Raw genomic sequence first — 16,835 nt, forward strand, 5'->3', positions numbered from 1 at the left:
CACACAGGTTCAGATTTGTTTTTATTCTTTTAATCACAAATATTCAGTTACAGTAATTATTGATCTAATCACAAATGATATCAAAAGTTTGGAAGTTTTTGGATCAAAGATAGTTTAATCACTAATAACAGTTTCACGACCATCTGGACTACGAAGGTTTTTGTCATCCAAAGAGTGTAAGTCAGACTGTAACATGTTGGTTGATAAGTGTTGTTTCTCTATTAAAACAAATTGTAGGAAGTCATCTCCGGAAGAAAAATTCTGATGTTTCAGAAAAGATGTGACAAATTTCTCGTTATAATCTGCTTTGAATTTTTCCTTTATAAGTTCCAACCTCTTGTTTTCAACCGCTTCTTCCCAGATCGTACACAAAGTTTTACAAATCGAATCCTTGACTGCTGAGTCAAACCCAGATGACTTAATTTCCCTTACACATTTTAAATGTTGATTTAATGTCAACTCAGACTTTGCTAAATTACAGAGATTTTCCAGACATTTTTTAAAATCTGTGATCTCCTGAAACATCTTTTCTTTGTTCATGGCATAAATTTTCTTTTTTATTTCTTCCCAGTTTAGTTTGGTTCGGTCATTGTCAGATTTTTCAGTGTATGCATGGAAAACACTATTGGTTCTCAAGATTTCCAATTTGGGGATTTTGTCTAAAATACGTGAACTAAGTGGTCCAAAATAATGTGTAAATCCCACATGTGTGTGATAGTTGTATTTTTTTTTCCATAGAGCCGCGTTTTCTAAAAGCAGAAAGAAACAAGGCTTAATAGTTTCCTTCTCTCTTTTAAAACATGGACTCTTGGGTATATAAATCAGAATTTTCTTCCCCCCACCCTTTGGGGCTCCATTATGTGACTCTTGTGAGATTTTTAAATAGGCACCAATTTGTCCAATTAATAATTCCTCATAGTGAATATTGTTTTGTTTTGTTTTTTTTTTATAAAGTGGCATCGCTACATAAAAACATTTACATAAATCTCCATCTATAAATAAACAAGCAATTGCGCCTCTGATTTCCTTCCTCCCCTGTAATTGACTGTATTCCTTCCTCTTCTGCAATAGAAGCTGCCATTCTTTACTATTACAATCTATATCATTAAGGTTATGTAGCTGATAATTTGGAACTACATTCTCCACTAGATGAAATATAGGATCTTCCTGCTGCTGGTCCTCTTTCCTGAATGAGAAAAGAAGAAACATTATGTTGTTCAAGTGTTCAGCTGTGAGAGTCCTGATGGGCTGGATACAGCACAAACAGATGCATAGTTTAAAACTCTTCATAAACTGTATGGGCAATTATTAATCAGGGACTTGGCAGAATTTTTAGAACTCTAATTAGTGACATAAATTCATGTCTTGTCTACTGAATGTTTGTCTCACAGCTGCTACATGTCTATGTGTTTGATGAGTTCTTCAGAATGGGGAACAGATCTTCTGTTTAATACTTACAGCGTGTTTGGTTTGCAGATAAAGTGAGTAAAACCAAGTTCAGCAGATTTTCTGTCCAGCTTCACATCCAAGACTAAACAGATCTGTTTGTAGAAGGTTCCAACTAAACTGGATGACAAAAAGGAGTAAAATATTAGACTGTGGTGACTTTAATTTTCATGTTTTACAGTATTTGCTTGTAATGTCTATATTTAAAACTTATTTAGGTCAATTGAAGAAAAATAGTGTTGGATATGTTAAACTGATTTAGTTGACAACTGTTAAAGTACAGTAATATTAAATAAAGCCACCAAAAACCCAGAGGATGAACAGATTTCTTCTTCAATACTTACAGTCTACTGTTGATGACTTTTGTGTGACTAAAGCCGGTGGAATAGAAATTTCCGGGTGGTTTTCTGGGGCATTCATACAGGAGCTCTTTGTGTTCTTTAGAGATGTTTATCAGACTTCCAGAGAAGGTCCTATTAAAGCTGGATGGGAATAAGGAGTAAAATATATTATATTTGTGATTTGTTAATTTAATCAGCATATTTTACATGATGTGTTTGTATTTAAGACTTATTTAAGCTGCCATGACTACAGCATTTTATTTCATTTCTTTTCTTACAGTACCTTTGGAGGGACATGAACTGTTGGTCGGTGAAGCTGGTTGAAGACATGTCTTCTCCCTCAAGTACTTCTCGACCTTGTTGTCGGCTTTTGTTCAACTAAACAAGGAAAAGGATCAATGATTTGTAACTCACTAAGCAGCAGAACAAGTTTATCACCAGGCACATTTCAAAACAGCACAGAGGCCCTTCCTCATAGCTGTAATTTGGCAGACCATTTGACAGCTAGCGCAAAACTTTTCACCCAAATGGAACACGAAAATCGGATGTCTAAATCAAAATAACGACTCCAGACCCTGAAGATAACCACACCTCTGGAGGAGAGGAAACTACATTCTTTGATTTCATACTTTGACCTCCAGACTGTTCTCTCCTCCTAACACCCAGAACTTTCTATACAAGAATGAACTGAACACCTTTAAATCCTACAGTTAAAGAACTCTAACGTCACTAGAGTGATGACCCCATTATCTGGACTTACATAGTCCAGGTCATCTGGACCAGTATTGGAGAGAACACCTCATATTGAAATGTTTGTGGAGGATTAGATTGGACTGGAATTAGATTTATACATTTTTAAAAACTTACTTTGACAATACTATTAATTCATGTGTTTACTTTCTGTTGTTTGTTACATCATTGTTGTCTTATTGTTTGTTTCTAGTAGTAGTTAATGGATGTTTTGTGTATAATTATAGTCAGTTCTGTTGTGTACCTCTTTGTTTGGGAACTGGAGGTCAATGCAATCAGAATTCACAACTTCTGATTATAAGATTAATCAATACAAATAGATTTAATAACTGATTAATATTTAATCCTAAATATTGATAGTCAATTATCAGATTATATCCAGTGGAGCCCTGATTGTAAGTGAGTGCAACATTTTAATCATAAAGTGCAGTTTACCCTAGGTATCTATGGTGAGCTACAGTATTTACCATCTTCTACAAAGTGCACATATGATCTCAGAAATACAACTACAAAGTTATGTTGTGAAACTAAGAAATAACCAGCTGCCTGCATGATCAGGAGGCGCAGACACTATGTTATGTTTTATCAACAAATAAATCATTCAAACAGCAAAGGACCTCACTGACTGAAATATACAATTTAAGGTTAAGTCTTTAAATGCCCAAACTGGTTCAGTACCAGTTTGGGCATTTAAAGATGCCCAATAAAACATCATAAAGTATGAAAAAAAATAACAATTGTTGAACTTACTTGATGTTGTTTCCCCCCGGGATCATCCTGGAGTAGGCAAAGTTCACCTACCACGTTATTCATTAAAACTGTTGTTATTATATAATATTATATATTTATATATAATATTATATTAAACAGCAAGTGCAACAATAACAACAGTGAATTTAACAAAATAGTAAGAGTAAGTCTTTATCCTGGTAAGATTTCCAACAATAAAGGTTTGTAAGTTTTTTTTTTGTAGATCGGTGCCGTTTGCCTACTCGAGGTTGTGCTTTACTGCATGGATTGCCTTTTTATACAAGGGAAGGATCTGACTAACATCAGATCCCTCCACTGGCCAATCATTTTGGATCATCTCTCATTGCGTTGCTGAGTTGTATTACAGGAAACTGATATGCTGACTGTCAGGAATAAAGGGTGCGGCAAAGAGACTGGCGTTTGTAGGTGTGGAGAGTCATGCTACCAAACACTGCACAGAAAAGCTTTATTTTTTTAAGAGCTGGTGGCAATGGCTGCAGTACAACAATACCTTTGATGTGTTTGCAGTTTAAAGAAGCCTCAACAACAAGTCTCCTATGGAAGGCCTCAACTTCAGTCTGAGCATCTGATCTGATTACAGATAAACTGCTCATAATATTAAACAAAGCCATCAACAACAAGAGGATGGACAGATCTGTTTAATATTTCTAGTGCTTTGTGGATGGTGCTGACTTCTCTGTGAGGACTGAAGCCGGTGATATAGAAATTTGTGGCTAATTCACTGAGGCAGTTATAAAGGAACTGTGTTTTTCAGAGATGTTCTTTAGAAGTCCCGGGAAGGCTCAATAAAAACTAGATGGGAAAATGAGTAAAATCTAATCTAGTTGTGAATTGTTAATTTAACTAACTTATTTAAGCTACCGAGGGAGGAAAAAATCATGTTGGAGATGCATTGTTTAAAACTCTTAATATACTGTGCTGCTACTTATTAATCAGGGACAGAATTTTTAGAGCTGTAATTAGTGACATAAATTCATGTCTTGTCTACTGAATGTTTGTCTCACAGCTGCTACCTATCTATGTGTTTGATGAGTCCTTCAGAATGGGGAACAGATCTTCTGTTTAATACTTACAGCATGTTTTGTTTGCAGATAAAGTGACTAAAACCAGGTTCAACAGATTTTCTGTCCATCTCTTCGTAGAAGATTTCGACTAAACTGGATTTTTGTCCTGAATGAATGTAAGCGGAGATGTAATACTGACAATTTTTGGTGGAGCAAACAGTTTAATACTCGAATTTTCACAAAATGGAGACACTAAAGTTGTGTCAGTGGTGTAGGTGTGGTCCACAAATACAAATCTACATGTAAAATGTAAAAACAGGACGTAGCTTGTGATAAAAAGAAAGTGGTGAGACATATATAAAGACACATTTACCACCACATTAAATACTTGTACCCTCTTACAGTTAAACCCATAACTGTTCATACCTATGACAAGTTTGAATTCACAGTGAACTTTTATGTGACCAGTAAGTTTCTTCTGGCCGGAAATTAAATAAACAAGTGATAAAAGATGGTAGCACAGATGCCGATGAAACATTTTAATTATTTCAGTTTTTTGTTCATTACATTTTAACTAGAAAATGGTATGTGCGAACTATTTATACCCTTTGAAATGGTTTCATTTTTGTAGAAAACTCAACCTTCCTTATCATTTCAACTGGTAATATCGACCATGGTCTAGAGAATTCTAATACACTGTAATCTGAGAACAGATTATGACGTAGATTCAGGTCTGTTACTAGTCATTTGTAAGTCAAACTGTGGTTTCATTTCCTCTTGTCACCACGATAGTGAAATTAAGGCAACACACCTGAGCGTTCACTGAGCATCAGAAAAATATTTTAGCTGCATGCTGGCCTGCTCTCAACTTCCTGATCGCTCTCACACACCTTATTTCTGCCCTCAGGTTTCAAAGTTCAATGATATGTTAAACTCACAGGCCAACGATGAACATTATCGATACTGTTTTAAAATGTGTTTGTTTGAAGTTGTTGTCCTGCTGTTTGTGTTTAGAGAAGTACTCTATGAATAAAGTAAACTAATATATTGAAATAATATACTGAAACATTCAAAGGGTGAGTTAATTGTTGTAGCTTAACCAGTGCTCAGTTTACATTAATTATGGGCTCATTTCAAGTGTTATGTTGCCAAATGATGCCACCACTGAATGTAGAAGACTAACACTATCTAGGACGCTTTGAGAATATATCAGAGTAACACAATATTAACAGAAACAGAAACAGAAATAGCTCTAGTCAGAAAAGGCTGAACATGTTCAAAACTGAACAAAAAATAAATAAACCATCATGTCATTAAATTAATATTTAGTAGTCCTGCCACTAGAGCTCTAATCCTGACTGGCATGTTCCCCACGAGCCTTTCACACTGTTGAGGGATAATCTTGCCCCATTCTTCTTGAATTACTGCTTTTAATTCTTCTAAATTCTTTGGTTTATGCTTTGAAACGGACGTTTTGATAGTCCACCACAGATTTTCAATCATGTCCAGGGATTGAGCTGGTCACTCTAAGACCTGGATACTGAGCTCCTGCAGCCAAGTTCTACTGACCCTGGATTTCTGACAGGGACATTATCTTGTTGAAACATCCAGTTTTGACCTCAACAGAACAGTGCAAGTGCAGAAGGGAGCATGTGATGTTCTCTGCAATTTTTGCACTGTTTTTCTTATTTATTCTTGTACTGCCTTTATACTTTTTCTTTTGAAGCTGCTGTAATGGTGAACTTTCCCCACTGTGGGATCAATAAAGTTTACCTTATCTTATCTTATGTGGGTTTGGAGAATGGCATGTAAATGACACTGTTAGGCACAAAATGATACAGATATAATCTTGTCTTAGATTATCAAGTAATCACACCAAGGAACCGTGATTTTGTTTTGGTGTTTGTTTTTAAATTACCTCTCATTACTGTTTTGTTCTTTGTTTCATCATTAGATCTCACCTTTCTTTTTCACTTTACAGAAGTCTCCTAGTATGTGATGCTTACCACTCTGCCAATCACACACACACACACACGCAAACACGCGTAAAGGCTTGCAACCAAGATAGAACGGTGAAAACACCTTTGTACCATTCCGTGGGTGTGTAACAATGGGTCAAGTCTTTCAGGTTTCACTGCACGAATGCCGTCAGACCTGAATGACAGAGTTGATGTGAGGATTTACAAGAAGCGCAGCAGAAATGATTTCAAGGAAATCACGTGATAAAAAGGGTTGGGATTAGAAAAAAATGAATAAATAAAAAGCCAACAAATCCCTACTTACATGTGCATGTACCTAGTCATGTTCCTCATCTTAAGACCCCCTTGTTCACCCTGGCCTTTGGCTGAGCAGAGTCACCTTTAATGGATCTTTTATCTGTTTTATTTTACTTTTTTATTGTTTTACTTTTATTGTTCTCATATTGTTGATGATTTATTTTACTATAAAGCACTTTGGTTGGCCATAGGCTCTAAAAGTGCTATATAAATAAATCTGACATTGACATTGACAATCTGACATGTACAAAGTAAACGCACATATCTGCAGTGGTTATTAGGTTCTAAATGTATGGGGAAGTGTTTAGATTAAATTGAAATTAGAATGAAAAAGTACACCTGACTACGTCTTGTTTGTCTTCTTCTCTCATCTGTCAGTTTTTATTCAAAACGTGAAACTTGATACACTTGTAAAGTTTGAGGCCCTGAACTTATTGTAATAAATGTAGCCATCGCAGACATTTTACTTTCCGTCATAACCAAATTATATATTTTGCACCATTTAGCCAGAACCAACCATGACAGCTCTTAAATCATTTGTGTGCTTTTTTTGAATCTTAGTCTTGACAAATCACATGTTCTGAGACCAGAGAACCTTGGGACTTTTCAGTATAGACTTCTGGTGTTGGAAGTAATTTTTGTATTTTAAATTAACATGGCGACTATTCTTTCTCTGTCTTTTCTGTTAAGACATTTTAACTTTTCTCCGTCACAGTAGGGACTGCAAATCCTGAATTGAGGCTTGTACATTCACAACCTGCTATCTTCTCTACTCAGACTGGTGGCAAAATACTTTCAGGCCAAAAGTTAGAAACCAGCCTGTTTTCTTTTTCTTAATTTAATGTTTGCATTGTATAAAAAGAAGACGTCACATAACAGGCATTTCATCTTATTAAGATCCAACTCTGCTTTGTTCTTGTGTCATTTTTGGATATTTATTGTTGATTATTTTCTGTTTGAAATCAGTGGACGTTCATTTGTATATTGTTTGTGCCAATTCTCAAAGATCCATATCAAAAGGATAAGAGTGTGTGTGCTGGCACAGTGGTACCTAACAAGGTCATGTATCAGTAAATAAACTACTAATAAAGGACATTAAAACTGTTGTTGTGTTTCCATTCGCGGCCTCACACACTGAGCAGTCCCACTGAAGAATCACAGACTGATTTTACTGTTTTTTTTTCCAATACAAGCTGCATTTTCAGTAATGGAATATTCCATCAATGTGTGTTATGTAGAGTAAGGTCTGCCCTCACTGGTTGCTAACACTGAAAGCTCACATTATCACCTGGTTAAGCTTATTGATGGATTCTGTTCTTCATCTTCATCTACTACACAGCTGTAGAACAACATGTGTAACCACAGATGCGTTTTGGTTAATGAGGAAACAAAGCACACACAGGTTCAGTATTTACATTTTTTATTGTCAAATTTTTATATCAGTGGAGACAACAAATGTTCAGTTACAGCAATTTGCAGTCTAATTTCAAATGATACCAAAAGTTCAGAAGTTCAAAATCATGATCAAAAATGAATAGTTTGAGCACTAACACAGTTACACAACTCTCAGGACTACAAAGTTTTTTATTATCCAAAGAGTGGACTTTAACGTGTTGGTTAAGTGTTGTTTCTCTATTAAACAAAATTGTAAAAAGAAATTTCAGAAAATAGTTTTCTGCAGTTTTAGAAAAAGGAATATGGGCAAATTTGTTGTTCAAATCTGCTGTGAATTTTTCCCAAGCACACCCAACGTACTCAAGAGTGGCACATTTTCTATTACGTCTGTCTATTACTGGCCAGTGCCACTGCTTTATTTCTTTTTTTCTTTTTTCTTTTTTTTTTTGCATTTATTCTCATTGTTTAACTCCACAAAAGGGGTGACAACATTATATGAGATTGATGCATACTTTAGTCTTGCAGCCAAATATTTTAATATTTAGTGCATGTGTGTGACCATCACCAGCCCTCCCTGAAAGCTAAGCAGATATTCTTTATTAGAATTCCCTATGATGAGCCAGGGAGGGCAGTGCTACACCTCAGTGATGTGCAGGGGAAACAAAGACTGGACAGGACGAAACAGGACGAACAGGGATAGGAACTAACAGGCGGTGCTATTGCAATTAAAGAGTGTGAGGTGGTGTGTTATTCCCAACTACTAACTGCCCATCAATAAAACAGAAAAAAAAACAAAAAGACAACAACAAAAAAAAACACACAAAAAAGAGATTCAATAAATAAATAAAGAAATAAAGAAACGGTATTGAACACCATAATTGTGGATGTCTTGACAGTATAGAATAGAATAGACTAGGCCGAAAGAGAATAGTAGTGAAAAAGAGAATGAGTTTAGGGTAGAGACTCTGGAGAGATTCTCAGCACATTCTGGTGGGTCCGATCATTCGCTGTCAATGGGACTCGGCAGGAGCTGGCGAAACCTGATCGAACATGCAAGTGTGAAGGACCCCGAAGCCCAGAACAGCAATCACGGCAAGGCAGGGCCAAGCCAACAGGGCGCCCCTCCCCCCCGGGCCGTAGGAGCCACAGGGCGGCGCCCCCAGAGAGCCACCGGGGCCACCGTGAACCACGCGGACCCAGAGAACAAGAGGGAGCAGCTACCGACACCCCCAGCGCGCCAAGACCGACCCAGGCGGCCCGGGGCACGAGGACCCACCCGCCACCCAAACCCCAACCCCGCCCACCGCAGCCCCCACCAGAACCCCCCCGCCCACCCACCCCTTCTGTTTATTTTGGTAACTTGCATTTACGGATGGATGGTATCAGAAAGCTGTTTGCTGCCCCCTTGAGGTCCCTTTTTATGTTATGACGGTTGTGCATTTATGTGAGTAATGCATGAGTATTTCAATTTTTCTGGGAATTTTCTGGCAATTGTCCAGGAATTTTTGGGCATTCTTCTGGGAATTTTTCTGAAATTTTATGGGAATTTTAGGGCAATTTTCTGGGAGTTTCGCGGAGATTTTATGACAATTATCCTGCAATTTTCCTACAATTTCATGAGATTTTTAAAAAAATTTCATGGCATTTTCCAGGGAATTTTCCTGCAATTTTCTGGGAATTTTCCCGCGAATTTATGGGTATTTTCCTGTAATTTATTGGGCGCTTTCTGAGATCTTTCCTGCAATTTTCTGGAAAATTTTATGGAAATTTTTCTTAAACTTTACAGGAATTTTCCAGAATATGACTACATCTTTGTAATGAGATACTACATTTAGGCAATTACTGGCATGTTTTTTCTTGCATGAAATAATGTACAAATACAACCCATCAGGGGCCACAAAGAGAAACGTCTGAGGTTAGAATAACATGTAATGTAGATTTGTTCTTACCTGACAAGCCGAGACATTTCTCTGGGCTCTCTAGTGAGGAAGGTTTTTTCTTGCCAATGTACACAAGGTTGCTGAACTTCAAACCTGCTCTGTATTTTTTCTTCGCTGTAGACAAGAAGAGAAAAAGAGCAAATTGTGACATGATTTTAAAAAAAAAGTTTTTGTTTTTAAATCCCAGTGAGCATGTGTTCAGGCCAGCTCGATCAAAGACACAAAAAAACAAAACCTTATGGGAGTGTCTCACCATCTTTATTTTCTGAAATTTCAGCATGGCTGTCTCTGTTGCAGAAGCCACTGAGTATCTCTCACTCAGCTCCCACTGTGTGTTCCTATCTACATTTTAATCACGTTAATTGCATATCTATCAGAAATACAAATAGGGAAACTTTTCCATAAACAAATGCCTTACTAAAAACATCATGTCTTGGAGAGTCAGACACACAGTGTTGGGAGTCACAGTTTTCATCTGGGTTGGGACTGATCTCTTGAATAACTTAAAGAGCAACAGAAAAGAGAAAAATAAAGAAAGAGCAATAAAGAAGTATGTAACTTTCATATGATCACAGGATTGTTTAAAAATGCCTAAATGTAATCAGCTGTGAATTTATCACCTTCAGCCGCTGCTCAGTCTGTTCTTTGCTCTTCAGGCCCAGTACAATGGCCTCCCTTCCTAATGGGATGATCTTCAGCTTGTGCTCTTTTCTCTTTTGCTGCTGTTCTTTATAGACCACACTGCAGCTCAGCAGACTCACATCCAGCAGAGGTGTCTGCTCCTTGGAGCACTTGTAGCACTGAGACGGTCAAAACCCACGTGTTAATTTAGTGATCCAACAACAGGCCTCAGCTGAGCAGTTTAACATGTACTGTACTTTACAGAATCAAATTTATTCCAAAACTCATGCTGTTCTGTCATAATAGAATCTTTATTATTAGTACTATTCATAGTGTTTTTAAAAATACCTCATAATCTATGTATTATTCACTAGGTAGCAGATAATAGCTTTCTTTATCACAGAGAGAAAATATGTCAACCAGATCCTCATGTGATTTTTTAAAGTGATTGTAGTGGCTAAAAATGGAGTAGCTTATTGAAAATATAATTTAATATGATTTGAGTTTCATTTTTATATGATGAAGTTTGATTATGTGTGTACATGTTGATGAAAAAGGCGTAGTTGCCCTTTAATGTCTCAAGCGTAGATGCAGATGTTTGTTTACGTTTCGTTTTACGACAGTTCTGTCTGTGCTTGATAGAGAAGCATACAGTTTTCTTACCTGCGTCCAGCAAGAATTACAAGTATCTTAGCCAGCCGCATTTTTCCTGTCTGTGGAATTATATTTTGGAGAACAAAATAAACTGGAGAGTTTATATTTTTTCTTTAATCATGACGTGTCCGGAGTGGATTTGTGGGATCGTGTAGCTGAGCTAACTGCGAGCATTGCATGTGGAAATACTTTCTTGCTAACGAGACTCAGTGTAAGTCAATGCAGATTCTCACGGAAGATAAACCTCTTCAGTGATGTATTCAAGAGAAAGATGAGAAGTCTGATAATACAGTATTTACTTTACCTTTGGTGATCAGAGATGTCGGTTCAGTGGGCCACTTCTCAAACCAGTGGGTCTCCAGTTACTGGTAAATCGATTTTTTTTTTTTTTTTTTTATGGAGACGCAAACCAATCAAATCATAGTCAGTCAGAAATAAGTTAAAAGTTATCATACGTTTCCTGGTCTGAATCCAGAACAATCCGCTATTTGATCAAGTAAGAAAACCACAGGTGTAATTAAACATTAAAAGAACAGTACAACATTAGAAGAACTGGAAAGCATCACTTAATTTGAGAGCATTACAATACTGATACCGCTCACATGTCTGCTATTTGCAAATTAACTGAAACAGAAATGTAAAAACAACAAGTTACAGTCTGAGAGAGAGTTATGAGTTGTTCCCAGCCTATTTCTCAACAAACAGCTGATAAAATCATGTAGCATCTCTGCTAACTATTTGTCTAGGCGAACTATCTGTTGCCTCACAGCTAGAAGATCCCCGGTTCACGTCCTGACCTGGGCCTGGGATCTTTCTGCATGGAGTTTCCATGTTCTCCGTGTTGCATGTGTGGGTTTTCACCAGGTACTCCGGCTTCCTCCCACAATCCAAAAGCATGCTGAGGTTAACTGATAATTCTAAATTGTCCAAAGGTGTGTATGTGAGTGTGATTGTTTGCCTGTATATGTAGCCTTGTGATGGACTGGTGACCTGTCCAGTCAGCTGGGATAGACTCCAGCCCCCCCAACGACCTTAATGAGGATTAAACGTTGTATAGACAATGGATTAATGGATGGTTTAAATAGTTATGGCACATACAGTAACTGCTCCTAAAACCACAAATTGTTGCTTTACATTAAGTCCCGCCCATTGTATGAGTTGCCCGATATCATGAATATCTGTCATGGATACATCAGTATCGCTGTACATGTGGTCCAATATATGATGATATGAAAATATAAAAATTTTCTTTTACAGTGCATGATACATTAGAAAAAGATGCCTGGGGTAATATAGGAATGGTGTCATCTTATAGTTCGTCCAACAGAACTGGTCAGACTTCTTTATTTATAACACTTTAAGCACTCTATAAATACAGACTAATATTCTGAAATGTTGAAAGGGTGTCGTGTAATGATTGGTCAGTTTGCATTAATTATGTCCTCATTTTGAGGAACGTTCTGTAATAAAATTATGTTTTTAGTTCAACAAACTTAAACATAATAAGTGAAGTCGTAGATTTGTAGGGTTAAAGCTTTATGCCTGTCTTGCATAAATGTAACCGTTAGGATTCATGTCACTAACATGAGCAGGAATGTGTGAGCCAGCATTCTCAAGGTGACAATCATTTCATTTCATTTGTGTGAGAGGGAGCCTGTGTTCCTTTGATTATTTCATTTCTGACTTTGAGCTAATTTTCACTGCATTATCCACATTTATATACACAAGGAAAGAATATACAAGGCTAAGTATCTAAGATGAATTTTGAATGGTTGATCTTCAAAACATTGATTCACCACAGCAAAGGCATGTGAACAGTGTTGCATATTTACATGGACTAAAGTAATTCTTCTTTACATCCTTCCATGATGTTTATGTCTACTGGGGTATTTTTTTAAGTGTTGAGTTTTGACCTTCACATTATCTTTGGATATTTATCCAAAGATAATGTGAAGGTCCCTGTTAAAAGGGTGTTTTCCTTGCCACTGTCGCCTTTTGGCTTGCTCTGGGGGTCAGGCATTTGGGTTCTGTAAAGTGTCTCGAGACAATTTGACTGTAATTGGCGCTATATAAATAAAACTGAATTGAAATTGAATTGAATTGAGATGTGGAGACTGCAATAAGTCATTATGTTTATGGATGACTGACTATTCTCTGGTGTCTGCTGCCACCATGTGGCAACAACAAAACCCTGTTCATGTAGTTCTGGATCAAAACTTGTGTTAAATGGTTTCAGAGTAACAGATAAAATGTAAAGAAAAATAAACCAAAATGAGGGAGAAAAGCTTCTAAATTAATATGTTTATAAGTTGTTTTTATATGCTAGAATGGCATTAAAAATGCTCAAGCCTATTATAGCAGTAATGGGGATGAGCATTTTAAAGCTAAAACTGCAGTCTGAAAAACACGGATTCAGAATTTTGCAGTTCGATACAAAACAAATTAAATGAACCAGCCCTGTCAACGAGCAGAGTGTGACTTTCTGATTTGTTGCTTTTCTTCAGAACCATTTTCATATGGCCTGATAACTCCAATATTACAACTTGTCACTGTGTAGTATAGTGTAGTGCTACAGTGTTTGAGCAGAGTTGTGGGTGAGCTGACGCGCTCGACCTGCAGCTGGAGAGGAGGGGTAGGTGTAGTTAGAGGCTGGGACTTCATAAATCCAATACAATCCCGAGGCAATGATGGTGTAGTGTTACATCTGAGTCAATTGAGGGCACGCAGAGAATATTTTCATGCAAGAAACTTTTAAATCAATACGCAGAGATGAGTTTTTAGGGGTTTAATCAATGACCAGAGAGGGACTTTAAAAGAAACAGTCAATGATAGATTTAAGACACTCAGGTCAGAGGTTGCTTTCCTGATGCTCAAAACATTTCTCCATTCATTTTCTTCCACATATCTGGGTTCAGGTTGTGAAGGAAGCAGGTGGTTCCACATGTCCATCTCCCCACCAATACTTTCCAGTTCCATCTGTCAGATCCCAAGGCGATCCCAGGTCAGATGAGATCTGCAATCAGGCAACTGAGTTCTGGGTCTACGACGGAGTTTCCTTCCAGCTAGATGTACCGAACTACCCAGGCTGTTTACTTTGGACGTGAAGGAGCAGCAACTCTACTCTGAGCTCCCTTCTGATGTCCAAGTTCCACACCCAACCTCTACGACTGAGTCAGACTATAGTCTAATGACGAGACCACTGTAGGACACAGTCAGCCAGAACAGAAAGCAGCTGATCTGAAGATGTGGTGCCAAGACAAAGGAAATCAGCTTCAGCTTCAGCAGCTTCAGGTATGTTGCATGTCCAACTGTTCCTGCTTCTCCTGGTCCTTCAGTAAAGACTGTTCTTCTGAGAAAGACTAGTAGATGCTTCACAGTCTGGTTGGGTAAAATGACTGCTAAGGATGTGAGCAACTGTCTATGCTAACATCATTGGTGCAGATCTCCCTTCACCTCAGAAAATCTAGTCTTCCTGCTCCTCCTCCCCAGACTCCTATCCCTGCTGCCCTCTGGTCGATGCTAAAAGAGGATCTCCACCTGAACAACCAGTTTTCTAGGTTGACAATCAAAACTCTGCATCTCTGATCAACTGCTGCACTTTAAACTCATTTGCACAACTCGGATTTTGCACATTTTGAATTTGAAACTGCTTTTCACAACCCTTTACCTCCATATACATTTTCTATTTTTTATTATGTCAAAATTTTTGCTGGTTTTGAAACGTTCCTATTTCTATTTGTACTGTCTTTATTTTTAAAAATGTCTTGCTTTTTAAACCCTGAGCTTGAACCTCTGGTACAGTGAAAATGTGTTTCATAATTTCATAATCATTTTATGCAAATTAAACAATTACATGTTTACCTTGCAGGACAGACGCAACACACGCACTCGACACATGGCGGAGCTGTCTGACCAACAAAGGAAACGAGGAGAGGCTGGTGAGGAATAACCTGCATGTGGCAGCGCAAAACACCAGAGACATGTTTGAGCTGAAGGGGGCAGTCACATGGTGCAGAGGATTTGACCTAATGTGATACACGTTTTAATTGAAAACGTAGGAAAAAATGATCAGAGGTTTGCAAGAAACTGACAAATTACTCTAAGTAACCATTTATTAGAGTCCAAACTGATCATCAAATTCAGCCTTTTTCAGGGACAAAGTCAGATTGCTTTGCAATGTTCACAACACACACTTTATCCTCCTCCCAGGTATAACAAGGTGATGTCTTTTAACCCAAACATGGCCCCATAAACTGACCTGTCAAAGGCTGCTTGGCCACATCTCCACTGAGGTGTAAGGAGGCTACTGTTCCTACTGCACTCCACCTCTGAGAAATATAGTTTTCGACAGCTTATGTAACATGTCAGCTAAACAGGGGAGACATTTCACTGTGTGTATGTGCACGCGTTTGTTTGAGGACATACAGTATCAGTGTTTTAGGGTTGAAGGTGTTGGCAGGGGTGAGGAGTCAGGTCGGAGTGTCAGGACCTATCTGTCGTATCTGTGCTTGTGTGAGACTGTCTGCGTGGTGTTACACATCCACCTGAGTGTTTGTGTGTGCACAAATGTACTGTATCTAGTGTGTGTGGAGGTGAAAGTCGTTGCTCAGTGTTGTGGCAGGGGGTCAGTATGTCAGATCCTACAAAAGAGTTGCCCTTAGAAACGCCCACACAAGCTCCTGGCGTGGAGCTCCAGAGGTGAAAATGTCAGGAATAGGATATCTGATGTTTAAAATAGCAGATAACTGCAAAACAATAATAAATATGTTTGTGGTGTTGTTCTCCTGTTGTCCCTGTGTTGGTAATTCTTCCCATTAGATTTTTTAAGCTAATGTGTGTGCTTGGCAACTGATTTTGTTGGAATGACTGTTTTTCAACTGTCATTCCTAGACAGCTGGGGTTGTTGTTAAAGTGCGTCTCTGACAATGTGGCCGACGCACACAGAATCAACCACCCCCTAGAACAAAACACAGTTTCTACTTCCTTTGCCTTTGTAGAGCTTTTGTTTGCTTTCTCCCTATTTCTTGTTTCTGCTCTTGTTTTCTCCTCTCATCTCTTTTATCTATTTCTATCTTCCTTTTCTCGGTTTTTCCAGCACAGTGATGGAGAGGATTGCAGGTATCCATAGCAACATGTTTGCGTGTGTGTTGTGAGAGTGTGTGTGTGTGATCTGTGTGTGTGGAGGCTCTTGTCCGAGACACAATGTGGTAATTACCGGAGCTTACCTCGGCGCTAATTAACCGTCGCCGTGATAATTGGAAGGGTCAAGTGAGCAGGACGATTGGCTCACCTTCCTGCATCATCTGCCACCCTCTCCTCCACCATCCCCTTGCTCCTTTTCTCCTCTGCTGACAACTTCGCTACTCCACCTTCACCCCTGTATATCACCCTCTTTCTCTCCTGTCGTCCTCCCCTCTTCCCTCCTCTCCTTTGCCCTTTCTTTTCCTCATACCCTCCTCTCATTCTCCTCACCACTGCGCTCATCTCTCTGTTTTTTCTTTTTTCTCCCCCCGTGTTGTTGTTTTGGACCAGAGAATTATCGCAAGATCTTGGCTACCATCCCTCAAAAAGTTTCCCCTACCTCACCTGCTCCACCTGATTGGGCAGACTGACAGCTGGCTGCCAACCAGAGGTGGA

At 38.3% G+C, this 16,835-nt stretch overlaps 1 protein-coding gene and 1 long non-coding RNA gene across 2 annotated transcripts; one reads left to right on the forward strand and one right to left on the reverse strand.

Annotated features, from left to right (window-relative positions):
• Positions 1–8: 8 nt before the first annotated feature.
• On the reverse strand, positions 9–3,541 carry LOC111573438 (uncharacterized). The gene is made up of 5 exons (XM_023277599.3): positions 3,288–3,541; positions 2,071–2,165; positions 1,791–1,928; positions 1,459–1,566; positions 9–1,186 (listed from the first exon to the last, which is right to left on the reverse strand). Exons 1-5 carry the CDS (start codon positions 3,348–3,350, stop codon positions 115–117), a joined length of 1,476 nt encoding a protein of 491 aa, XP_023133367.2. The 5' UTR covers positions 3,351–3,541; the 3' UTR covers positions 9–114.
• A 7,497-nt stretch (positions 3,542–11,038) lies between these two features.
• Positions 11,039–15,860, forward strand: LOC118470813 (uncharacterized). Its single transcript, XR_004847966.2, has 3 exons — positions 11,039–11,409; positions 14,114–14,489; positions 15,067–15,860. It is a non-coding gene; the product is annotated as an uncharacterized LOC118470813 (long non-coding RNA).
• Positions 15,861–16,835: the final 975 nt, after the last annotated feature.

The sequence above is a fragment of the Amphiprion ocellaris genome, chromosome 13, assembly GCF_022539595.1.
Source record: "Amphiprion ocellaris isolate individual 3 ecotype Okinawa chromosome 13, ASM2253959v1, whole genome shotgun sequence".
Classification (NCBI taxonomy): Eukaryota; Metazoa; Chordata; class Actinopteri; family Pomacentridae; genus Amphiprion; species Amphiprion ocellaris.

Excerpts from the sequence above, each read along its gene's own strand:
- LOC111573438 (XM_023277599.3), bottom strand. The coding sequence starts at position 3,350 with ATGAATAACGTGGTAGGTGAACTTTGCCTACTCCAGGATGATCCCGGG. Across the intron at positions 2,166-3,287 it reads CCGGGGGGAAACAACATCAA|TTGAACAAAAGCCGACAACA; the intron begins GTAAGTTCAACA and ends TTCCTTGTTTAG. Across the intron at positions 1,567-1,790 it reads AAAGTCATCAACAGTAGACT|TTTAGTTGGAACCTTCTACA; the intron begins GTAAGTATTGAA and ends TTTGTCATCCAG.